At 37.1% G+C, this 26546-nt stretch overlaps 1 protein-coding gene across 1 annotated transcript in view; it reads left to right on the top strand.

Moving 5' to 3' along the window:
• SLC6A4 (solute carrier family 6 member 4) overlaps positions 1-26546 on the top strand; it is a 726628-nt gene that overhangs the window by 596379 nt on the left and 103703 nt on the right. Inside the window, exon 11 of the mRNA XM_044054475.1 lies at positions 12937-13036. Within this exon, the coding sequence (XP_043910410.1) occupies positions 12937-13036 (100 nt within the window). The remainder of the gene's footprint in view (positions 1-12936; positions 13037-26546) is intronic.

Below are 26546 nucleotides of genomic sequence, written 5' to 3'. Positions count from 1 at the left end.
GTATAGGGCTAAGAAATTCATCTCCAGCTCTGCAACAGTAACCCTGTCACCACCTATCTGTTACCCTCCCTTCTATACATGTCATTAGGATGACAATGAATGTTATTAAGAGACACTGGAACATATTAGCAACTGACCCCAACATCCAGAGGCTTGTAGATGACACTCCTAGATTCTTATATAAGAATAAGAAAAATCTAAAAAGATTATTATGCTATCCAAACCAAAACTGTAGACGAGGAAGAAGAGCTTGACAGTTTTGGTTTGGTTGCTGCAGGATTTGTTTTCTTCCTCGTCTACAGTTTTGGTTTGGTCAAGCTCTTGCTGCTGCAGGATTTGTTTTCTTCCTCGTCTACAGTTTTGGTTTGGTCAAGCTCTTGCTGCTGCAGGATTTGTTTTCTTCCTCGTCTACAGTTTTGGTTTGGTCAAGCTCTTGCTGCTGCAGGATTTGTTTTCTTCCTCGTCTACAGTTTTGGTTTGGACAAGCTCTTGCTGCTGCAGGATTTGTTTTCTTCCTCGTCTACAGTTTTGGTTTGGTCAAGCTCTTGCTGCTGCAGGATTTGTTTTCTTCCTCGTCTACAGTTTTGGTTTGGTCTCTTGGTTTTTGTGGATTATTCTATTATGCTATCCAGATAACCAGAAACCTGGTGTGTCTGAGTGTGGAACCAGTACATTAGCATGTGGAACATGTAATTTTTGTAACAATGTAAACAGTAGTGGGTGTTTTCAACATCCTGATAATGGACGTATGTTTCATTTTAAGGTGCACGCAACCTGTCTGACTTCACATGCAGTCTATCTTTGCAAGTGCATGGTCTGCCAAGCATTTTATATAGGCAAGACGGATAGACCTCTGAAAGACAGGATTAGGGAGCATGTATACAGTATCCATTGTGCTTCTGCCAACAATGCCTTGTCCAAACATGTTATGACCACTGATGCGAGACACGTTTTTAAGTTCATGGTGATTGACAGGAAAAACCCCAGTGTCCGAGGTGGTGATATTAGAAACCTCACTGAAACGAGGGAGCTCAACTGGATGATTAGGTTAAGAGCAGATCAGGGCAGTGGTCTTAATGAAAAAGTCCCATTAAGACCCATTTTAAAGGGACAAAGCCTTAGAAGGTGATAACTACTGAGTGTTATTAAAATATATATAATGCCATTATGTACATGTTTTATTTATATACATTTTTTTATATAGTATATATATTGTTTAATTTTTTCATTACTTTTTATAGTACTTGCTTCAAACAGATCAATGTTGGATCAGTACTGAAAGTGTATTGACGCATTTTTCAGGAATGTTTGAGTGATTTTACTTCCTATATAGGTTGTTTTATTAGTTTAATTGTTTTTCTATTAAGCATATGCTATATTTATGCTTGGTTTAATATAATGCTTCAAGTGATTGGTTCAACCTGCTTGACTCACTCTGACTGATGTTTGCATATATAAGCATGCTAGTTCATCATTTTCTGTAGAAGGTCTGATGAAGCAGATGTGAAAGTGTTTACCTTTTTTAATTTTATGAGCGAATAAATGTTTTTTTTTTATAACTCCTGGCACTGTTTTATTCTGCTGGTGTTTGCTGTTACACATGAAAATATATAAGGTTTATCCAAAATAGGGATGCTTGAGAGGTCTGCTTGGAACCCTGAAAAGGGCAACAGCTCAATGGGCTAACACGTAGCCATCAAAATGCAATCAATCAATAAGTTAATGCAGTAGTAGTCCACACATAAAAGGCAACAATGTTTAGTTATTCAAAAAGGCATACTGCTATGTGCTCACTTTGCAACGAAAGAAATATAGTTGCTGGGAGTGTATAGAAGACAGGTGACAGGTCTGCTATGTACCACTTACAAGTTTAATGATGGGCTTAACTAGCACTTCCTAAGGGAAATACATGCAGAAAAAATGGTGGTAACTAAAAGTTTGGAATTAATTTTCTTCTGAATAAAATGTGATCAAACAGAGGAGAAAATATTTAGAGACTGACTACAGTAGTTAAAAATAGTTTTAGTAGAGGCTTCTGTTATGATTGAAAACAGTTTTTTTTCTGAAAATTACTCCAGATGTTAAGAAGGACTTAGACTGTGCTATCTAACTTTGAAGCTATAAAGGAACTAAGGGGGGTTACTGGCATTATGGAAGACTGTGTAATGCTGGCGATTTGATGTGGTTGACATAATGATTACAGTGCTTACCTTGCAAATGCAAAGTGCAGGGTTTGATTTTCTAATTTGATCTCTATCTGATTATTGTCTAGGCATGTACATACCTCTCAACCTGAAACATCAAAAAGCTGGACAAAAGCCCATGAAAAATAGGTGCAACTGGCCAAAAATCAAGATGCTGATTAACATAAAATTTGCCTACATAATTATGGCATAATTATGTAACCCCACCCACTCCAATGAAATTGTGGAATACCAGCATTTCTGCCCTTCCTATTCATCAGCCTTAGAAACTTCCCAGTAACATTCAGCAAAAAACGAGCAACTAAAATAATAAAATCGCAGTGGTAACTTAGATACCTAACCAAAAAGGTGCAAATTAATTAATATACAGCATACCTCTCAACCTCTTAGAGCAAGAAATCTGGACAAAGCCATAAATAAAAGTGGGACAAAGGCCCAAAAATAGCTACAGTTTTTAAATATTGGTCTTATAAACTTAGAAAGTTGATAGAATAACTGGTTTTGCATTAGCATGGATTTTCGAAAGGGCATGAAATCTGAAACTCAAATGTCTGTCATTATTTTCTAATTTCAATGTTTAATGATCTGCCACTAATTTGCCAGAAAAATCACAATTTTATGAAAAACAGACCAAAAATATAAGGCAAAAATCTGGATATTCTGTGAAAATCTGTACAGTTGAGAGGTATGAACAGGGTTCCTCAGCACTTTAAAGGTAGAGTTAAGAATCGAAAATTAAACTTGAGTTGTTTTTTTTTCTTTTTCTTGTCTGTCCCAAAACAACATGTTTGGACATGTATGCCATGCCTTAAGTTTAAAAACATGAAAGTTCCATGGAGTTATGTTGTTCTTTTTTAATCTACGTCTGTTTTCCTCTACTTCATTCTGTTTTACATATGCATGCACCGAAGCATTAGCCTACATAGAAGGTCTGAAAGAAAAGTACTTACTTTCTTATGTTATAGACAGCTGTATATGCAGGTTGTCTTTTCTATGGCCATGACACAGTTTAATATCTGTTTTGTTGAACTGCTGTCAGACATATATTTAAAGGTGGCAATGGTAGCCCTAATCTGGTAGAATCCTTCAAATGGGTTAAGGAGGGTCTAGATGATGGCCATGCAGTGCATACAGTATATTTTGACCTGGCTAAGACCTTTGACATGATTCACCATGCTGATATCATACAAAAGCTAAATGCTTTAAAAATCAGTGTACATGTGATAAGATGTATTGCAAACTGGCTGACAGAACCTGCACAAAGTGAGTTGCAGGTGTCTTTTCACAAAGCATGAAAGTGACCAGCAGTATCCCTCAGGTATCAGTGCTGGGGCTTCTCCTTTTTGATATTTACTTCTGTGATCCCCAAGCAGAGAGCCAAGATTTCTGGATAACAAAGTTTACAGATGACTGTAAACTGGGTGTTGTGTTAAATCACTCTATGACACCCAAACCCTCGAGAATGAACTCTTTATTAACCTCTTGGTGTACCAAGAATATTGCATTAAAGAAAGATCCAGATTGCTGATCATACCCCCTCAACATTGTGCATGGGGCAGTAGCACCATCTGACCCCACCCTAACAAATCTACTGCTCAAAGGGATATGTTAGCTGAATTTTGTAATAACTAGTCAGTGTTCTAATACAGCCATTTCTTGATCTCATTTGTTTAATGCTGTAGTGCTACTGATTGCAGATAAACTTCTTTCTTAATCTTAACAGTATGAAATATGTGTCTGCTAATTCACTTTTTAATCTTAACAGTATTAAATGTTTGTTACACTGTTGAGTCGATTGAAACTGTGATAAAACCCTGTGCCATCACATTTTTCTCCATATTATTTTAAAATGTAGGTGTTGTTTCTTTTTCACTTCACCTTATATCACTATATTCTCTGTAAAAATGTTTACCACATATCCAGCTAGAACACCAGCTAAGGTGCTCTGCTTTCAGTCTTCTTACTTGCAGATCAATTTCCAATGATTGTTAATAGTATAAACAAATTAGCTACTGAAGAAAGTTTTAGACATGTTTAAGTTCAGAATGGAATGATTTTTTTATAACAGCCAACAAAAATCATGGTCTGTAAATGTCTAAGATCTCAGTAATAATCACACTCAGGATCTTAGTAAAATCTCATAAACACACATAAAGAGGTAAAGAAAGAAAGAGAGAGAGAGAGTATTCAGACGCTTTTAGGCATCTGTTTTGATTAGAAATGTATGCAGAAATATATTGTGTTATTTATGTTAGTTTTTCTCCCTGGGTTTCCACTGCCATTGGACTCAGTGTAGCCTTCACTCAATAAAAAAAAATCAAACAAATAAATAATCCCTTGCAAACCAGTATTAAATATGTATGTGCACACTAGTGAGTAGATATCAGCACTGAAAAGAACTGGAATTGCTATGCATACTGATTTTTTTTTGTTTCAAGTGGAAACATGTTATCAGTACATTTAAGCAAGGTAGGGTTAACAGCAGGAGTTTTAAGTTAGTGACAGGTGCAGTGTAAGCTGATTCTAAAGGGATTATCCTGCCCTGTGTCTAATTACATTTATGACGTATTTAATGCAGTATAAATACTGTTATCAAACATGTTGTATGATTATCACACAGGTCCCGAGACTATAATGATTATTACCTTTATTAAGCATTTATAGAGTTCATGAAATGTATAACTCAGCTGAATTTCAACCTATTTATAGCAACACTGCATTCCATGAGCTGAAATGATAAGCAAAGCTGTTAAGTTTGTTGTTTTATCTGCAGTTCAAGTAGTGTGCATGGCTGGAGCTGTGCATCACAGTAATGTGTGCATGTGCATCCCTGAAAAGTAGTGTGCGTGGCTAGAGCTGTGCATTGCAGTAATATGTGCATGGCTGGAGCTGTGCATTGCAGTAATATGTGCATGGCTGGAGCTGTTCATCACAGTGATGTTGGCATGCACAACCCAACAAGTAGTGTGCATGGCCAGAACTGCGCATTGCAGTAATGTGTGCATGGCTGGAACAGTGCACCGTAATGATGTGGGCATGTGCATCTCTGACAAGTAGTGTGCATGGCTGGAGCTGTGCATTTCAGTAATGTAGGCATGTGCATCCCTAACAAATTGCAAACACTAGATACCTAAATGCTAGCTGATCTTACAAAGGGAAACAGCTATACAAATGTGGTATTTCATGATAAACATGATAAAAACAATGTATATACACCAGTTAGATTAGTATAATCAGAGATATAAATCTAGTATTTTAAAATGACACCAGAACATCTGACATCAAGACTTCTGACCCTCTAAGTGTTGAGTATTGGTCTCATTTATTATTTAGTTATACATTTACTTAACATAATTTTGACTATGTAAGTTCCTTTGGTCAAAGCCCTTTTTATGGGAGGTTTCTATGCTTTTATTACTTTGGAATCTTAGGCAATAGTTCTCCCCTGGCATTCCCAAAGCTAGTACGAACCACTTTCCTCAAGGAACACACCAATACAGTAGACACTAGCAATGCAGAATGTGTATCTGAAAGATAAAAACATTAATTGCAGGAAGAGGTAAGAGTGAAAAGTAAAAATAAAATAAAAAATAAATAAATAAATAAATAAATAATAAATCAGTCATATGAAGCCAACAGACTGAGCTTTATATGTACACTTAGCAAGAGCCACAGTGCCACATACCACCAAACTAAAACTGCACTCACTATACTGCACATAGGTAGTACATGTGTTAAACAACCCAAAGATTATTTACTATGTATGAATATAGAAGCAGTGCTGCAATGCTACAGAGAATGGAAACACATATACATAAACTGCAGGGGACAAGCTCACCTGAGCCCTGAACTCCCTTAGTTTATTGTAGTCTGAGGTCATATGAGAAAAGTGTGATACCACATTTCAGTGAGTCAGAGTGTCACCCTCTTTAACAAAGTAAGTAGCTGTAGGGGTGAAGGGGGATTGCCCTTGTAAAATGCAGTTTGTAATGAGTTGCACTGTTGGTATATCGATATTGGGAATCATTTGCAGCTATCATCTTCTGACAGTCTGTGCATCTAAATTACAGCTGCAAATTTACTGGCCTCTCTTTAGTCATAGAAATTGAGTAGTATCTTCCTCTCACCAAAACCAAAATAAAGATGTTGTATAAAATGTTTGACACAGGGAGGTGCACCAGTGCTGATGCCACCCCCCCCCCACACACACACACATAGTTATGGTAGTTAAAGTATAATAGTCATTTATCTGGAGAACAGAGATACAAAATCTACAATTTTGGGCCTTCTTTTACAGGGAATCATACAACTATCACATTCCACTCCTTTCGTGGTGTGAAGTATGTGCCTAGTTCTGGTACACCTACCTGCCACTGACCTTAGATGCTGCCTAAAGGACAGACCTCAACTTCCCATTAATTTTTCCTTGCTGGGCCCTTATGTGAGAGCTGGGAAACGTTATGAGAAGTACAGTCAAAATGCAATCATACTATTATCTGTGGGAGGGGATTTGTGCTCCCTAATTTTCTCACCCTGTATTGTGTACATGCACCCCCCCCCCCCATTGTGTTGTGTGTAAAACTCCTGCATGTACAAGAGAGATTATAAAATAGGCCACTCAAGATGGCAGTCTGAGTTTCATTGTCCATACTTAGAGCTTTATTACACATTTCTTTACTGTGGAGTTTGTGTATCTACAGTACAAGTAGCTTCAGACTTTGGCTCCAGAGTTCTTGCAGTCATATTTAAAAGGAAGTGGAAGGACTGCTGAAGAAAAAAACTGACCATGCACTGTCTCTAGTCACTGATATCACAGCAGATATAGCACAGGGCATGGGTTCTTTGTAAATGAAGATACAGGACATGAAGAAAGAGGTAGAAGCCTACAAACCACCAACAGACATGTGGGGAAAGTAATGGAGGGAGCCATAAGTTTGATAATCTAGAAAATGAGGTAAGCAGAGTCAATTTTAGCCTAATCTGTTTGCTCACATTGGCGGAGGAAAATTATATTGTGAGCTTCCTTGAAGATCGTTTTAAGTACGAAGTCAGAAGACCTGTAAAATGGAGGGCCAATTATACAGGATCAAGAGGGCTGAGAGGAGAATAACAGATGCAGACCACCCTAGACATATGGTCTGCAAAGCTCACAGTCATAAAGCGCGGCTGGTGAAAGGAAACATATTGTGTCAGCTAGTCATTGTCAAAATATCTGAAGAATACTCTGACAACTTTTGTGCAAAGTGGTTGATTTCCCTCAAAATGTTCTGTAGAATGCCTGGCTCCTGGGCAAACTAGTCTGTATGACTATCCTATAGTTCAAGTAGAGGGGTAGACAGTGGACACTGGAGATGCTGGCTGAAGTTTTAAAAGCCATTTAGGAAAGGAATGGTGTTCTTGTCTTATCCGATTCCTCTTATGGAACCTAAAATGTTCAGCACCTAGCAAAGTATTCAGATTTGTGACTTTTGTGAAGTCTACAATTTTTTTGAATGCTTTTCCAGATGGTTTAGCTTATTCAGCCAAAATGTGCAGCAATCTGTACATATTGATATGTGTTACACTTGGCAATGCTGGAACACTTATGCCGTTAGTAGTATTACACTGTCCTTTCTCTCTTTTCAAAAGCATTAATATAGCCGCACCTAGACCCATAGACTTTTTTTTACTGTTCAGGTGTTCTTGCTACAACAAAATACATGTACAAGAACAATTCCATATTATGACTTGTAATAGCAATGTTTTTTGCGCTTGGGTGCACTGACGAATTCTAGTCTTACTTCGAAACAGCACTTTTCCTTGTTTGCTTATTTTAGCAGCCATAAATCTATTCCAGCTCCATGTAGGTGTCTCCATTTACAATCATTTCAGCACACAGCTGTGTACTGCCTGTTAGATTTCTGACATAGCTAAAGAAAGCCATATGGATGTCCTTTGCCTGGGAGACTATTGTTACCTCAAATTTGACTTTAGTAGATTTAATTTGCCTGCTTAATTGTTTGTTTAGAATGTTTTTATCATGCTGAGTGAAGATTTTCATGCTGAGTGTAGCACTTACTAATCTTGGCTATGATTTTTTTCTTTTGTTGTACAACCTGTTTATGTTTGGATTTCACCAGGGTGGTTTGTTTTTTGAGTTAGTTATGGACTTATTTCTGGTAGGCACATTTGTCTCTCTGCAGTTATTTGCACGATTTGTACAGTGTTTCCTTGAGCAATTCTGCACAGGCAGCTGTATTCTCAGGGTTGGGGGAGGCTCGACATTTTGACAGGTTATCATTTAGCAGTAGGAGATGTAGTTTAGTAGATTTAGTAGTAGTAGTCGAGATGCATTTTTAGGGATGGTAAGTTAGAGCACATACTGGCTTTCAAAAGTGACAGTAGTAGTGCTAAATTCAAGCTTTAGTATTGGTGGAAGGGTAGATGGGAAGAGTTTAAGAGGTTTTATTCCTGGAAAACGTCCTGCTGATGTGTGACCTCTTGTTCTATTTATGTTTTGAGTGAAATATAATGATACGAGTGCTTCATACCATCTTTGAATACTTCCTTAATTGGTGGTAGCTATGCAACAGTTCATTCATGTACTACTTTATGAAGTAAATAAATACACATTTTATTTTGTCTTCCAGTATCAACCAGTAGTAGTTTATTAGAAATGCCACTGCACTTCTGAAGCAGTAAGCAAAGGTTGCAGACGTAGCTTCTCTTATGCTATATCTTTATTAAGAATTTTAAGTGTAATGGTGTATTGCACAAAAGCACGACAGCCTAGAAAGGAGGTTGGTTCATGTACTATCATCTACTTACAGAAAGTATAATAATTTGGTCCAGAAAACTAAAAGGAATGTATGAAGTAGCAAGCAGGACTAAAACTTTGCACTGACCACAGTGGTTAAATAAAATATCAATATTAAAGGGGCCACATATGATTGTGCAAACAAAGACTTAAAAAAAACCCTATTATAAATATTATAAAGCAACTTGTTTAGGAAACTTCTGACTATGTTGCAGGAAATGAGTATATATCTGGCGTGTGGAGGAGCTGGCTGGGGAAGATAGGAATAATGCCCCACCTAGGCCAGAGGTGATGACAAAATAAAAAGAAAAAAGAAAACAAGCTCCTCAGCTGCTCAGGCTTCCAGACACAAAAATATCATTCATTGTATGAACTGTTCCAAAGGGCTCTTTGCCACGGTTTGGCAAAGTTGCATTCTGAAACTGTAACAAGGAAATTTGATAAACAATAGCAAGATGCTCCTTATCTTGTCTTTAAATCTCAGCATCAGTCTCAGTGATGACAAAATATTACTCAAGACCAGTGTATTTCCTGCCTCAGATACATGCATGGCAAGAGCAATCATATCTTTCTGCATGTCCATCTGGATAGAGTGTCTAAGGTCACTCACCCCAAAGTGAACCTCTACCAGGTCATCATTGTATTTGGCAGGACAGGGTGGAACTAAGAGTCTTTGTTAACTCCCAGATGCAGGCTCTGGAAAAACAGCTATCCATCATCCTGTTCTTATCTAGCCTGGTGAGGGTGGGGTCTATATGTCCAACAATAGAGTCACCTATTACTAAAACATTAGTATGGATGGATGCAGTCTCAGTGGGCTATAAGGGCTTATAATCAACACCCTTGTGACTTCTTGAGGTGTGTGTACTAGTTGTGGGTGTGCAGGGTGAAGGTAGGTGTATTACTGTGTGAACTAATGGCTGAGGTTTCTTTGTTCTTAGCCTAGGAAGTTTAGGATGTGCTCTCTTAACCTCAGTGTTAAGTGTAGTGGAGGTGCTGTGTGCTGCAGGTGTATGTACATGTGTATGTGTGTGCTATGTTTACTGAATGTGTTTTGAGGTGAGAAGTTAACCTCCGAGTTCAATAAATGCATGTAATTATTTAGTAGACTGTGTCTGATATCTAAGAAATGTAAAACTATATATGCTATATTTTGATGTCATATAAAGCTAATTTAATTTAATTTCTATTTTGAACCTATTTTATGGTAAAAACTATGAGTTAAGCTTTTTAATGCACTTATTTGGTGCTATGTGCAAATTGGCATAGATATTTAAAATGAATATCTAGATTACTTTTAATATCCTGTAAAACTTAAATACGTGGAAATAAAAATGGTTTATACAGTCTGTATGCAGTATGCTCCATTGTTTTCAGTTAAGGTCACTGCAAGGTAGAGTGCAGAGCATGACGCCAACTATATGAATGTATGGAAGCCTTTACCCCAATGTGTATAACGATTCAAATTCCTCTTCAAAGTTATTTTTATTTAATTTGAATGAACTGCATATCCCTAATGTTCACATTCACAAGATCGAACCAAAATGGATGTATGGATTTTGTTTGATGTCACAGTGAACTAAAGCAGCTGCATATGGGAGGGCTACAAAATCCTACATTCTTCTTGATTAAATTATATAATCCTGAAAATGAAAACACCTGATGTACATTATTAACTTAAGTGGCAAATCTGAACTTGAAAACACAGTTTTGAAGAATGCAGTTTGATACCAGTGTGTATATAGAGAGCATCAAGCCCCCTCTTTAACCCCGATATTAGGGTTCACCCTACCAACCTCTTACTTATTCTCCTTCAAAATCACACAACCTCAGACATTAGTACAATTTCCCCTTCCAGATGAACCCAAGAATTGCATTAATCTACATGGTTATTCAAACTTGGAGTGAGACAATACGTAGCAGGGTTGTGGGAAGGAATAGACACCCACATGTGGGTACAGGAAGTGTTGTAACCAGCATGTACACAGACCTGGAAGAGCGTAGTAGTGACAACATCAATACTGCTGCAGCATTTTGTGCCACTTTTTTGTGATTTTTCATCTGATATATGTTCTATTCAGGATTCTGTGCTTTTGGTGTTTTCAGTTTCAAGCTTTTGATCTCAGGATTTAGTGATTCACTGCATATGCTGAGGAATTCTGTACTGCTCCAGATACAAGCATATAAGACACAGAATGCTAAAACAGAGAAGCAGTAGCTCTGGCTGCATTTATAGTTGAGTCTAGAACAGAACCTGGTCAGTAAAAAGGGATAACTAATAGGGCTTATAAAATAATGCATGACAGCTATAAGAATCAATCAGAAAGGGTTAACAAGACTGGGGGATAAGAATGGAAAGGCAATATACAAAGAAACAATGAGAAGATATTTGTATGGCTCCCAAGTATGCAGCTAAATCCAGAAGGCTGTTTGCATGAAAGTGCTTACATAGATATTTGTATATCCCAAGTACACTTCAGAGAATTTTCCACAGGTAGGGAGCAATTGCTGGAGGTGTGGTGGGAAAGAAAAGGGCACCTGGCTACATGTTTTTGAGAATGCAATAAGCCAATAGATTTTAGAAATTCCCTACAGGCTACTTTCTCAGAAATGTTGGGGCAACATATTATTTTAAATGAAGAACTGGTTCATTTGCGTTGGGGTAAAGAAACTGAATTGTCTAGACACATTAATGCCCTCCTAAGCGTAGTGCTGTTGGCTGCCAAAAAAGCAATTACTAGGAAACAGAAATCAAAATCAAAACCAGCTTTAGTAGAATTGTTGAATATTGTAAAGGCAATAAAATAACTAGAGATGGGATCTTTAGAAAAGAGAAGAAGTAAACTGTGTATAAAAACATGGAATCTGTGTGAACAATCCATACAGAATAATGTCTAGGTGGATAGTGGTATTTCACTGAAAGCAGGGCTTGAGCAATCTATGTAATGTTAAATGAAATAATTACTACAAAAATCATATTTGGATAATATATAAAAGGGAAAAATGTTGCAATGGTCTATTTTCTCTTTTATAAATGAATGTGTACTCATGTGACCATGCAATAGGTGATATTAATAAAGATGTTTAAAAAAAGTTTGTTCACAGATTATGTCTCGTAGCACACACATTTAAAACAAACACTGTAAGAAGATTGTTAAATTAGGGTCTATATTAGTAGACTGAATGCTTAGGTGATCGAATACCTAAACATCGAACTTGTAATATCGAAAGCAAAAAACAGCGAACGACAGGTTTAACGCAGGAAAAGATTTCCCTTGGCCATTCGCCGGATTTTGCCATTTTGTCTACTGTAGAGTGATCTTGGAGATGGTATATTTAGTTAGGGTGGTGGGGGGCACAGCCCCCCCACTTAGTTTGTGTGTAAAGTTATTTTTTTTCCCGTGGCCAACCACCATGTTTTCTTTCGCTGTTTTGGGGTTTGATATTACAAGTTCAATGTTTAGGTGTTCGAACACCTAAGCATTCAGTCTTGTAATATACACGTGTTAAATTCGGGCTCCATGGCTCTTTACCCTAGTTTCAGTTCTGCATCCTTTATATTTTATTGTGGCAATATAAGCAATGCAAACATATATGATTCCTTTTAAACTATCATTGTCTCTTTGCTTTCTATTTGTTCTTTTCATTTCCTGTAGTCAGCTCTGAAGTGACTACATGCTTACCTTCAGTGGCTTTCCCAGGTATCAGTTTTTAACAAGTATAAAATAAATACTCAGATAACAATGGAATGTGCATTGTGATGTTTCTAGAAAGTAGGCTTACATGTAAGACAATTGTAATTATTATGGCGCAACTTTAAGACTCCAGAAGTGACCTACAAAAAAGCATGTACAACATGCATACTGAAAAGTATCTGGAGTGAAAACAAATGATGAACAAACTTGTAAACTAATCTTTTTTCCATTTCTGTTCCAGGGTGGCGCATATGTGGTAAAACTACTTGAGGAATATGCAACTGGTGCTGCTGTCCTCACAGTTGTCTTCCTTGAAGCTATTGCTGTATCATGGTTCTATGGTAAGGTAGCATTCAACTTTTCTCTGCTTTTATGAGACCAGTAAATAATATCTGTTATGTGAAATATTCCACGTATCTGTAATATGTTACAGTACTTCTCAGTAGCCTTCTTAAAAAATACAAAATTAGCAACTTTCCACAAGCCAAGGTATGATTCTTAAAAAAAATAATCTGCAGACATGAGTTCTCCTACCCCCAGTAAAGGGAAAAGGTAAACCACTGCTAAACTTGTTAGAAAAATAGGTTGATTGCGGGCAAATTCCAATATCGAGATATTTAGAAAACTTTCTCATGCAAATTCTAAGCAACAGTTAGGCCCAGGTGACTCTCCAAGTCTAGCCTCTTACTAGGACTAGAGGTGGCTTCTGTTTCAGGGTTTGGAGGTATGAACAGTTCTGACATCCTTGCTTCTCCCAACCTCCTCTCTCCCCTAAGCCAGGTCCACTTTTATATGAGCATGTTTTCCATGATTCTTGCAAGCCAATGAGAGTGCCAATAACATCAGATAATACCAGTGAGCAACATATTACCATTATTCGTCCTATGCTAGCCTGTTATAACACAGTGCATAACATTAGCTATCATTCTACCATACCCTTTTCTTATTACCCTTGATGCTAAACCCCCTTGGAATGCATGTTGCCCACTAATCTTCTCAAATATGGATGTATCTACTATGCAGGTAGTGTTTTGCACTGAAAACTGTGAGTAATTAGATACGTCTTCTATAGCAAAATAATTTAAGTGTTTATCTCATTGTAAATTTAAGTTGTATACATAGATTTACAAGATAAACATGGCATTTACTCCAATAGTGGCCCTCTCCAGAGTAATACTGTCTTAGAAAATCACTAGGACCTAACATGACAAGAAATAGAGGGGTTCAAAATAGCATATATTAGCTGTTGTAGTACTTGTAATAGATTACATTGTTTTCAGAGATGGCTTTAGCTATAGCCCTCAGACAATTCTGGCAGTTACAGAAACAATGGCTCAGATATCACCATAAAGATTCCGAAGCAGTAGTCCCTGGCCACAGTACACACTGATAGTTTCATCAGGTTCTCTTAATTTCTTCAAATGTTTTGGGCTTCTAATATTGTGACACAAATTGACCCATTCCTGAGTCAGGGTATAATTAAAGTTCTTGAAATTAGCACTGCTTCAGTCTTTGATGTTTACCAGGAGTGCTCTTTTTAGCATCTGTGGTGTACCTAGAATTATTTCCTTCTGCAGCTCATATGGAGTTACATGCACTGGTGGCATATTTTAGTATACGTGAAACATTCTTTTTTATTACTCTTTTTGCTCCTAATACTATTGGAACTATCTAGGTCTCTTTCTTCCATATTGCTCTCATTTCTGTAAGCAAACCCTGATATTTTATGACTTTGTGTCTCGCAGTACATAAGACACTCTAATTGCTGGGTCAAGCTATTTCAACAAATAATGTTACTTTTGTCCTTTTCTTGGACTACTGTTTCTGGTTTTATTGTATCTGTTTTCTTAACCACTGGTATTCAGTGATGCTATGTGATTTAAATTCAGTCATTATCAATAATGCTTTGTGGTTTATGTTTCCAATGCTTCTCTATACTGTAGTGTTTGCACAATCCACAGTGCAGCTGTCTTGCTACATTATTCTGCCTTTCAGTATATGGGTCCTTAGCCATGAGTATATCACAGCCAGCAGCAAAATGTGCAACTGTTTCCAGTTGTTTTGTAGAACATGTATTTGTTGGTTCCTTACTTTTTCTATGGATTTTGTAAACCAACATGTACCTAATCAACTATATTGGGTTGCCTTTTATCATTTGGCTTAAATTCACTTCTCCTTAACAATTCCTCTGTGAAATCTTGGTTAACATGTGGCTGTTCGAGGAGCTTTCTATACTTGCCACTATATTTGTGGACTTTCCATAGTTTCGTTTCTTACTAGACTGTTGACCCTGAAGGATCTTTAGAAGCCTAGCCATGCATTCCCATGAAGGATTTTAGCCCCTGAAATTTAAATATAAATAACCCAGACTGGAAAGCATATTTCCATGTCACCCCTTTCCATAAGGGACAAGGGTGCTAATCCAGGAATGAATTTTGGTTACCCATCCATTCATCCAGATTATGTTTAACTAGAGTAAGAGAAACACTTTGTTTTATGTGGAGGGGAAAATGATTAAAAAGAAGTGGAATTCTCTGTCATACACATCAATCCCTTCAATGTGTTCTTTTTTTGTTGTAGAAGACACTAAGACCTCTTGAGGGCTGTTTATTTCACCACTATGCTTATGGATGTGCATCAGGTCTATGAGGAGAGGACAGGACATGTTGAGGCTCTGCATGTGAGCCAGGGGTCACTCCTCAGCAACCTGTATGATACTGGAAATAGGGACAAAATTTTGAGAAAATCAGTGTAGTTCTTATAATTTAGACCCTTCATTTTCTTGATGAGAAAATGTTATGAGTATTCAAGTCGTGTCAAGTGTTTGGATAGGTACAGCTAAAAGGGGCATTCATTATTTTCAATGATCGGTCTAATAAATGTTGAATATAGTGGAACGATCGCATACCTGGACCTGAATCCCATACCCTTATTAATAAGTTGTGGAATAAAGTACAACTAAAAGGGACGGTCATTATTTTCAATGATCAGTCTAATAAGTGCTGAATACAGTGGAAGAAGCACATCCCTGGACCTGGATGCCATGCTCTTATTAATAAGGTGTGCAATGAAAAAGGACCTTCTTACAATAATGGATATATGGTGACTGAAGAACAGTTAGCCGCCAGTATCCATTCCCAGGTCCCTAACTACTGGATCAATTTTCAGGGGTGTGTTGTAAATGTGATAGTTGCAGTGGATGGTCATACTTGCCAAAGGATACTATCATACATTTTTTGGCCTTTAGTTTTAGTCCATGGTTTTGACACTACCTATTTGTATGGAAAGGACTTCTTGGAGGTTTTAGGTGTCCTCTGGAGAGTTAAAAATGGCACCTAGTTTACAGTCACCACCAAACTTTGTGAGCCATAAGCCCTTAACATTGGCTTTGAACTCAGAAAAGTAAATGTCAGAGAGGTGTAGCCCAAGTTAAGAACCCTGTCGTACACACTGCTAGTGACAGGTCTTTTGGAGGAGTAATAACACCAAATGCAGTTCCCAGGACTCCACAGATTACAATGTAAAACTTAAAATAAAAGACAAAAAAAAAAAAAAAACACTGACATCTGTGAAAACCTTTTGTTTAATGATTATTGTAATAAGACAAAAGCATAACATTTAACATCATCAGAATAAAGTAAACCAGCCAGTCTGTGGTTTAAATTAGTAAAATCATTAATCTTGAGATCCACATTGTTAATATTTAAAACAGAATAACAGATGCAATTTTACCACCATTGCAAAATACATATGAAAAGTGACATCAAATGTAAATATAAATAAATACTGTAATCATTTAAATATTGCTAACCAACAAAACAATATAAAAGTTAAAATAAATGAAGTTTAAATGCTATTGATGTTCGATGAATTGTTGACCCTGGAAAGGTATGGGCATCAAATCTAATCTGCCACCAGAGCTCATGTTATTTTAAATATGTTTCACAATGACCCCTGAAAAGGCTAGTTGTAACCTTTTCCAATACAGAAAAGAAAAATGAATACAAGTCACTGCATGCTTACTCAATGTATTCTTTGTGTTGTCTTTTTAATGCAGTAGTTGTGCTCATAAATCGTCTCTCAAGGAGGGTGTATTCAGTTTTTGCAAAGGGAAAAGCCATGCAGCTATAACGGACTGCAAGATAAACTACTGCTTTGCTTCAACAGTTACCCTGAGCACCATACACAAACCTTGAAGCCACACTGATAATAAAACTTTCACTGTGTGCCTTTCAATAACTGTCATTCCTTTTTCCAGTATAACAGTTCAAAGTTTTATGAAATGAAATTATACACCCAAATAATCCCTTTTATATCCTTGTTTCCAGGGGAAAATAGTCCTAAGCCTTTCAGTCTTTAAGCAAGCGATATCCTTTGTGGCCAGCTAAAAATCCCTGTTTTTTTTTTTTCTTTGTATCTTCTGTTAGCTTTGTGTCCCTGTTCCTACTATGCCTGGGCAAAGTACACAATTTTCAATCTCAAAAGGACTTTGTGAAGCAGGGAAGGAATCACACTCTTGTCATATGAGTCCACCCCTCAGGAAGTACACCCCAATATTCTACATGCCCTTGTTGTTTTTTCATCACACTGTTCTGGGTGGTCCATACCTGACATAACTATCACCCCTAGACCCTTTATCTACTTTTGCTTATACTGTCCATAGCTTGCTAGCCTATGTTACAGTATACTGTCCACTGTATTACCACAACTACACCACATTACAGAGTCATATTACCATGCCTACATTACAGACATCCATAGTTTTGGATTATCTCTGTTATGCAAATTGGATTCCTGCCATCTGTATAATCTCCTCTGTACAGTATACTAGTCTGAACAATGTTATAGCACCTCTGCTTCGTTACTCTCTGCATTACATTACAAACAGAACATGCTCTATTCTTGTATTGCCCCCCTTCATATAAACAGCAATGTACTTCAACTTTGAGGCAATGTATCAATTACATGTTCAGTATAAATGTTGCTGATTTCAGTAAGTATATAGCAAAACTTTGAGGAATGTTTAAAGCTGGCTTAGAGGAATAAGGAGTTGTTCCTGTAGTCCAGAAGTGCAAGGTTTGATTCCCTTATCCTCACTTGCCTAACTGTGTGAGTCACTTAACTAGACACTGCTCCCAGGCTGAGTCAGAAAAAAAGTCTATGGAGATCAGTGCTCTATCCCCGAAAACGAATACAAATAAATAAATTAATAAATAAAGTACATGTACCAAAGAAGAAAATTGCACTGTGAAGACAGGGTTCTACTTTGCTTGGTCGAAAGCCCATATACTCGAACGTTACTTTCACAAGATGAAAATAACAAAAACTGAAATCCCGAACCATGCAGTTTTTCCCATGGCAAGTATACACCTGTCCAAAACTTCACAAAAACACACCATTGTATCCGAAACCCACCTAGGTGGGGGGGGATGTGCCCCCACACCCCTGTAACTATGTATACCAAATCCAGGCAAATTTCCCCACACTGGGCAAGTGCTTACTTGCCCTTGGAAAAAGTGCACAGTTTGAGATTTCAGTTTTCATTGTTTTCATCTCGCGAAAATAACATTTGAGTTTATGGGCTTTTGACTACACAAAGTAGACCCGAAGACAGACATGAACTAAATGTACATTTAAATAAGCACTAATAGTTGCTAACAAATAAAAAATCTATACTGTCAGCAGCTGAAAGCAATCATTAGATTTTTACAGTTACAGTCATTTCATAAAGCTAAGCCCAATTATTACTTCAGGAACTTCTTTTTCTTTCATTTTCTATTCTAATTGGGTTTTAAATTATTTAATCTGAACCGAGCATCCTGTGTGAATTTCTGATTTTCATTTATTCTCCCCTCACCCTACCCTTTGTCAAAGCCAACTGCTGGTCTTGTGAGTTCAAAGACAATACTGCTGTCAGGATACAGTACTCTGTACAAAGGATGATAGAGTCATCATTGTAATACTGGTGTTTGTACTTCTCAGCCAGGGCTTCCTCAGTCTATGTTACTACAATAATGCTGCATTACCATTGAGTAAGTTTGAGTGTTGCATGAATGATCAGACCTAGCATTTACAAAACAGCAATCACATATGCAAGGGTATAGTCTTAGGAAAAAACAGGACCAGTGTTAGCATTTTGGGGCCCCCAGCAAATGTCAATTTAAGCCCCCCCGACACTTCAATTTAAATATTATGCTGTCACTGCTGTCCCTCGTAAAGGCTGTAGAGTTTTAGGAGTGGTGAGCAAAGATTGAACTGTAGCTACAATGCACCTACATAAGGATAGGGCTGTGTACATTACTGCTGGCTCATCTCACAGAGTGACATTCACAGTTACTGGTATTTAGCTGCAACTGTGATACATTGCAACAACTCTAGGTACAGGGCTGGTCTAAAGTGAAGTGGTGCCCTAGACACTACTTACTGTTTCATGCCCCTCTCCACAGACACACACACACACACACACACACACACACACACACACACACACACACACACACACACACACACACACACACACACACACACACACACACACACACACACACACACACACACACACACACACACACACACACACACACACACACACACACTCCTCTCTGTTTTCCCCGTCTCTGATTCCCCACACAATGCACATTACATTTCCTTTTTCATACATTTTGCCTTACTTTTCAGCTTTTTCAAAAATCCACGACTTTCTATATGCTTTGAAGTGCATTTTAAAGTGTTTTTTTTTCTTTTTACACAATATTTTCATCCAATGATGGCTTGAACAGAAATTATGATTAAGGAAAGAAATGCAATGTTGATGTTCAACTTTAGTTTTCCTTCTATCTCTCCTACACACCTTACCGGACCAAGACAGCACAGTAATAACCATTTAGGAAATAACTCAATTAAGCTGGTGCCCCCAAAAAACATAAGGGTTATACATGCTCTGGGATGCATTTTAGAGCATTTTCCTAACCTTTTAACTCAGTGATGGCCTGAACTAAAAACATGAGTAAGAAAAGAATGTCAATCTTATTTTTTCTTTCAAGGAAGACATAAGTTGTACTCAAGGCTTAAAGATGACAAAACAGTAGCTCACAATAAACTAACAAGACAGTTGATGTGAGAGTACAAGCACAAATCCTCTCCATGAATGCTGCCTGCCTCCCTAACTCCCCCCCCAAAAAAAAAAGAGTGTTGCTGCCTCTGCATCACTCTGGTGTTACATTTGGATGAGAGCAGAGGTTCAAATGGCCATAGTCATGCATTTCAAATTAATGGTGTCATACATATACATAGCTTGCCTCCTTACCTCTCATCCATACCCCCTTCCAAACACAGCCATCTGTATACATGCTTGATATGTGACTGTGAGGAAAAAATAATGATTACAGCAATGTATTCCACTTTACTGTAGCAAGTGTAGAGGCAGTGTACTACCTAGGATCAACAGTCTTCTTTGTACAATTTTGAGATCTGTGTGAAAAGCAAATGAAACAATGGCTACACTGTCCTCAGCCCAAACATAAGCTATAATGATCTTCTGTGCATTAATGACCACATAATCCCCCCACCCCCCAAATCTACACCAACCTTCTGTACACACATCTAAACAGGGCCAGTTTTAGAATGGGTTTGGTTGAGCGCAAGGCCACATCTAATTCTATGTCAAAATCCATTTATAAAGTCTGGGTTTTGGGGGCCACCAGAGTGTGCTGTGATGTACTTGATGCCTTACTTCTGAAATATAACTCCATTTTTTGTTTTACTGTTACTCAGAAGAGGTATGTGCATGTCCTGTATTACTGTGTGTGTGTGTTTGTGTGTGTGTGTGTGTGTGTACAGATAAAAATCAGTGATGTTTTTTACACAGACACATATATGGACACATGCACACTGCATCTTCACTTTCAGGGAAAAGGGAGAAAATGTTGCATTAGTCTGAGGTGCTGGGGTCCACTAGAGCACACAGACAGATAAACAGAGAGAGGGTGGATTTGCAATCTCCACATAGTAAAACCTTAGCCAAAAACAACAGTTGGAGCAAAACACTGTGAAATGGTAGTGCTACCCACTGCGCCACATTGACAATGAACAGTTTATTTCACACATATCCTCTTCCTGCCAAATCACCAAATATGGCCAACTATTATGTGTAAGTCTATGTTTGTGATGGTAAGTGAAAGAAAAGAAGCCCAGTGTGTTACTTTTAAATACACTGTAAACACACACACCCTCCACATACACAGGTGTATTGGTAATGGTAATGATTGTGCTAGAAAGTAAAAGAAATTATGGCCACATTGTTACTCTTACACTGCAGCGTGCGCACACACACACAAAATCATAAGTCATAGCAATACTAGATTTGCACTATTTCAGCAAATAGCAATCTTCTTCTTTCAGCTTTTTCCTCAGTTAGGGGTCGCCACAGCAGATCACCTGTCCGCTCTTGATTGGCAGTGGAGTTTTACGGTGTCGAGCTGCCAGCCCGGCACTCAACCTTCCACAGAAGGCATACATATGCACGCACTCACACCTAGGGCCAATTTAGAGTGGCCAGTCCACCTAGAGCATGTCTTTGGGATGAAACCGGAGCACCCAGAGGAAACCCAAGCGACCACAGGGAGGACATGCATACTCTGCACAGAAGGCACCCCAGCCAAGGATCGAACCGGAGAACCTCTTGCTGTGAGGCAGCAACGCTAACCGCTGCACCACCGTGGCTACCCATTTCAGCAAATAGCAATACATTGTGCAATACTGGCAGATCAGCGACAATTGTTTAAAAATTGTCAAACAGCTGGGGTAAGTCACTTTTATTTACCTCATTGGGAGTAATGTATATCTGTCACTGTCCCTATTTAACCTCAAAATTTTTCTCTGTCCCTTGTAAAAATCATTCCAGATTACAGACAGTCAATAAATCCAGACATCAAAGTTTCATACTTATTTTTCAAAAAAATACATGTTGATCCAAAATGTTATTATATCACCTTTTTAAGTAAATTACAGTAATATTTAAAAAGTGCTCCTGTTTTGAGCCTTTATTCTGCTATTTTTTTGGCTTTGCCCAGACTTCTTGAGCAAAGAAGAGAGTTATAGTATCTGGTATTCTGGCAATATTTATAAAACAAAATGATCTCCAATGATCAGAAGAATCAGCTCTGTGTTGTCTATCTCTAGCACTTAAATAAAAATAAAAAAATAAAAAATTCACCACACAAGCAGAAAAATGGAACCTGCGTACTTTATTAATAACAATAATTACGACTTACCACTTTCACCCTTATAACAAATGAGCATCTTCAGAGTCAAACCTGTAAAGCTCTAACCAAAACTTAAATACATAATTGCCAACAATAAGCCAGTTAATCAATTACAACCCTACATCCAATAACTAATGGCTGCCCAATGATAAAAACAACTTTGATACAACAAATATAAAAATATTTATATATATATATATATATATATATATATATATATATATATATATATATATATATATATATACAAATATATGTTAAAATATTGAAAATATTGGGTGCACTAAATCCTTTTGTTTTTATATATATATATATATTTTCAAAATTTCACTGAATTTCAAAACACTCACACCAAATCGCTGAAAGCTCAAATCACTAAAAACTAATTTTACTGAATCAGATTTCACTGAATGTAAGTAGTGTTGGACAAATAAAACGTATATGCCCTTTTCCCCACTGTAGTGTGATCCTGGAGTTAGTATATATATAGTTAGGGTGTGGCCCGCCACCTCTTTGGTTTTCTATTGTTAGCTTTCAGTGAAATGAGATTCATAAATATAAAAACTAAGAAGGTGGGGTTGTGCCCCCCACACCCCCTAACTATATATACTAACTACTAACATAGCAAATTCAGTTCATTTATTTGTGTCATTTACTTGAACATCAGAATATTTGGTAGTTACATGTATATTTTATTTGGGAATAGTTTTATTGACCAATTTATGGTTGTAACTGTTTTTATTTATAAGAATTGTTTGATTTTTGTGAAGATAATAAGATAATAGTGATTGAGTTCATTTGACAAATAATTTTTTATAAATTTTTATAAATCTTTATTATTAGTCTATATATATATATATATATATATATATATATATATATATAAACAAATGGATTTAGTGCACACAATATTTTCAATATTTTAACATATATTTGTATATATATATATATATATATACAAATATTTTTATATTTGTTGCATCAAAGTTTTTTTTATTGTCGAATAGCTGTTAGTTATTGGATGTAGGGTGTTAATTGATTAATTAGCTTGTTGCTGGTAATTATGTATTTAAGTGAGGGTTAGAGCTTTACAGGTTTAAATGCCTGTTTGTTATGAGGGCGAAAGTGCTATGTTTGTTTCACTAGTTTGTGTTTGTCCAGTAGTATCTCTAGCACTTACACTGGTAATGTTCATTCACTGATTATCCGCTTTAGCTTAATAGGGTTATAACACAACCCTGTTTCAGACAGAGTGTATTTGGAAAATGAGTAATTTTTTCCTCCTCATTTTTCCCCAGCTAGCAGCAACTTTTGTGGGGCCTCCACACAGTCAAGTATTATTAAGAGTGGACCCCTGCAGACTCAGGTATTACAGATGCCTAAAGCTGGCTACAATGTTAGTTTTACTGGCGAGAATGTAATGTCAATGGCACCATAAGAATGGTAAAACATTTAATGAAATAGGTGCATAGATTAGTATTAAGCTAACTGCCCTTGTGGGCTATTTTAATCTTAGTCAAGTACTTCATGTGAGAACTAAACCCTATACCTTGTGTGTGTAAGATAAACACCTTAACCATTATGCCATCCTCCCACCTGTTACTTGATAAAACACGATTACTATAACCAGAGATAATTATATCTCTTGAAATTCAAAGATAAGTTATTATTATTTATCTGGTTTATTAAGTAGACAAGACTGCAGTACTGGTTTTTATTTATTTTTTTACAAACATGCAATAAAATATCAAAATAAGATGACTTGCTGTAATTGAGGGCCCCTCCAGGACCAGAGGACCCCCAGAAACTGCAGAGTTTGCTGGTGCCTAAAGCCGGCCATGTAAAAAGACACAATGAATTGTGATGCTAGACAATGATCAGATTGAAAATTTTTCATTTTTCATTACACTGTTGCTTATAGCAAGCATAAACAATACTGGAAATTCAAACTTTGATTCCTTGTACAACTACATTTCTGTGAACATGACAAAATGCATTCTTCTCAAACTGCTGATGTGAAATTCTTCATACCACCTTACTACCAAAAAATAAAATTGCCACTGCAAGCAAATCTATACATTTCTAATCAAGCTCAAAATATGTCATTATTAAATGAAAAAGAAAACTATGTTTAACAATGTAATATAATGTGAATAAGAATAAGCATGACCGATCAGTCTCAAAATATGTCAGTATTAAAGATAAAAGAAAACTGTTTTAACAATCTAACATAATATCAATAAGAATAAGCAAGATCCCGCATCAGCTAAATGGTTTTAAGTGAAGTTACACTTTTTATTTTGTCTTATATTAAAGAGGATGTATAAGTTCATTCAGATGCATGAAGCCATTTTGTGTTATCTCCACTAAAATAAAGGTTCTGATTTATTGTCAAGGTTACAGCAAAGGCAAGAGCAATGACAGCAGCAATTGTAGCTTCTCGTATTGTACATTTTATCCACTTATTCATCAGACATGTATACTGTCTTTTAATAATTAGACTCAGATGGAGCCTTCGCAGAGAATAAATGATTGCAAAGTCTTCACCACTGATTCTTGTGTCCATAGTAACAAGTAGCAATGCAAAGTGTTGGAGTAGCAGAGTTCAGTGGCAGAACTCAATGTTGGGGAAACGGATACTGAACTATGGCATCAGTCCAGGGGTACAGGGGTGGTATGATGAAAAGCATGCATTTCTAATATGGAAGATACCTGACTATTGGATGAGCTTAAAAATGGGAGGGTGTGAAATGAAAGCAAATTAAGACATGAAGGGCAGTTTAATTGTGCAACTGTCACTGCCTCATGGATGTTGGTTTTCTTGTTCAATTCCCAGTTGAGGTGCCTTCCATGTAGAGTGTGTGCATTACTGCCTGTGTCTGCTGTATTCTCTGTTTTTGTCTGCATCCTAAACACATTGTTATGTGAAATGGCTATCTTTTAAATTGCTTGTATGTGTCTGTAACGTGATAAGTGTGTCTGTGTGCATAGTGTGATAGACTGAAACCCTGGCCAGGATATAGTCTCTCTGCCTTATGTCCACTGCTTGACAAGAAGTGGTCTTTCTCTCCCACTGTGCTAAACAGGATAAAATGAGCACTGGGGAATCAAATGAATGAGGAAAGGAAGGAGCACATCTGAATGCACAAGTCAAGTACAGTACTTCTGTGCGCCTTAGGGTATGCTGCTGTTAACTTGAATCTATAACTTACCAACACAATGGAAAACACAAAATTTGGGGGCCATATGGCTCTTATCTGCCATTAAGGATTATATTTCCACATGTAGAAAACTTGATGGTTTAAATTATTTGAAAATTATCTTAAGGCAATAGAAGGCAATACAAAATCACGTTCCCTTAATGAATTGACTTTCATTTTCATGCCAACAACAGATTTTAAATAATTCTGATCATTTTTGATAACTAAATAATTAAGCTTTGTGATATTCTCATAAAATCTTTAAGTTTTCTGCTCATTACCAGCTGCTCTGCCTTTTTATAACCACAAGATATTTTATGATATCAGCACAATTGGCTTATAAAGTGTGATGCCCCTCCACTGGGCCAGTAATCAAGGAACCTCAGTCATCACCACTGACACTGGTGAGGGACATTTACTTTGAACAAAGATAGATACACACAATATTTCCAGATGCAGCTCTCTGCACCAAGCACAATTTCCCTTAAGAGCACACAGGGAACACAAACCCATCCTGGGGCTGGGTTTCCCTTTCTCTCACCAGGGCCCAAATAAAATTCCACACTGACCACGGATGTAGAGTTGATTCCTCAGCTTAGTCCTCCACCACCTTCTCTGTGAAACCAGTGCTCCATGTCCTGCGCCAAGTAGCTGACACACACACACACACTTTGAGATTTGATTTTCACACACACACACACACACACATGCACACACGCGTGCACACACACACACACACACACACACACACACACACACACACCTGGAAATGTCTGACGCAGATTTACCAGCTATGCCTACTCTGCCTAGACAATAAGGTAGATACTGCCAACAGAACACTCTGCCAGCTACTCTAAGGTTCTTACAAGGGTACCCAATTATACTGAGTAAAATGAATACTAATACAAATGGTAGTGTCTGACCAATGCAGCAAGGCTTTCAGAAGAGGCCACGGTGTCACCAAATAAATATAAGTACTCTCAAAGGTTAAAATATTTTTTCAAAGACCAGCTACAATGAAAAGTTTAAATATTTTTAATAATAAATAATAAAATAACATGAAAATGCTAAATATCTATTTATAATACACAGCAGAGTTTAAATCACAGGGAATATTAAAAAATAACACAGATGGATAGATTAACACAGATACAGAAAAACAGTACTTAACTAATCTCGCTATATTTTCCTGACTGATGTAAAGAATTACTATTCCCTGGTTACTTACTAAAACAAGGCAAGATAAGGTGGTGAGTGATCTTTCTTTGTCAGGTTTCAAAAACAGACTGCCCTGACACTTCTGTCTCATCTAGTATTAAAGCATCATTTCAGTGCTGGATTACAGAATGACATCACATACATCTGGTCATCTGACTTCTAGTTCCAAC

The sequence above is a fragment of the Protopterus annectens genome, chromosome 13.part0, assembly GCF_019279795.1.
Source record: "Protopterus annectens isolate FY-2018-M chromosome 13.part0, PAN1.0, whole genome shotgun sequence".
Classification (NCBI taxonomy): Eukaryota; Metazoa; Chordata; order Ceratodontiformes; family Protopteridae; genus Protopterus; species Protopterus annectens.
Note: the sequence above shows the minus strand (reverse complement) of the source record. Positions and strands in the feature narration are given on the sequence as shown.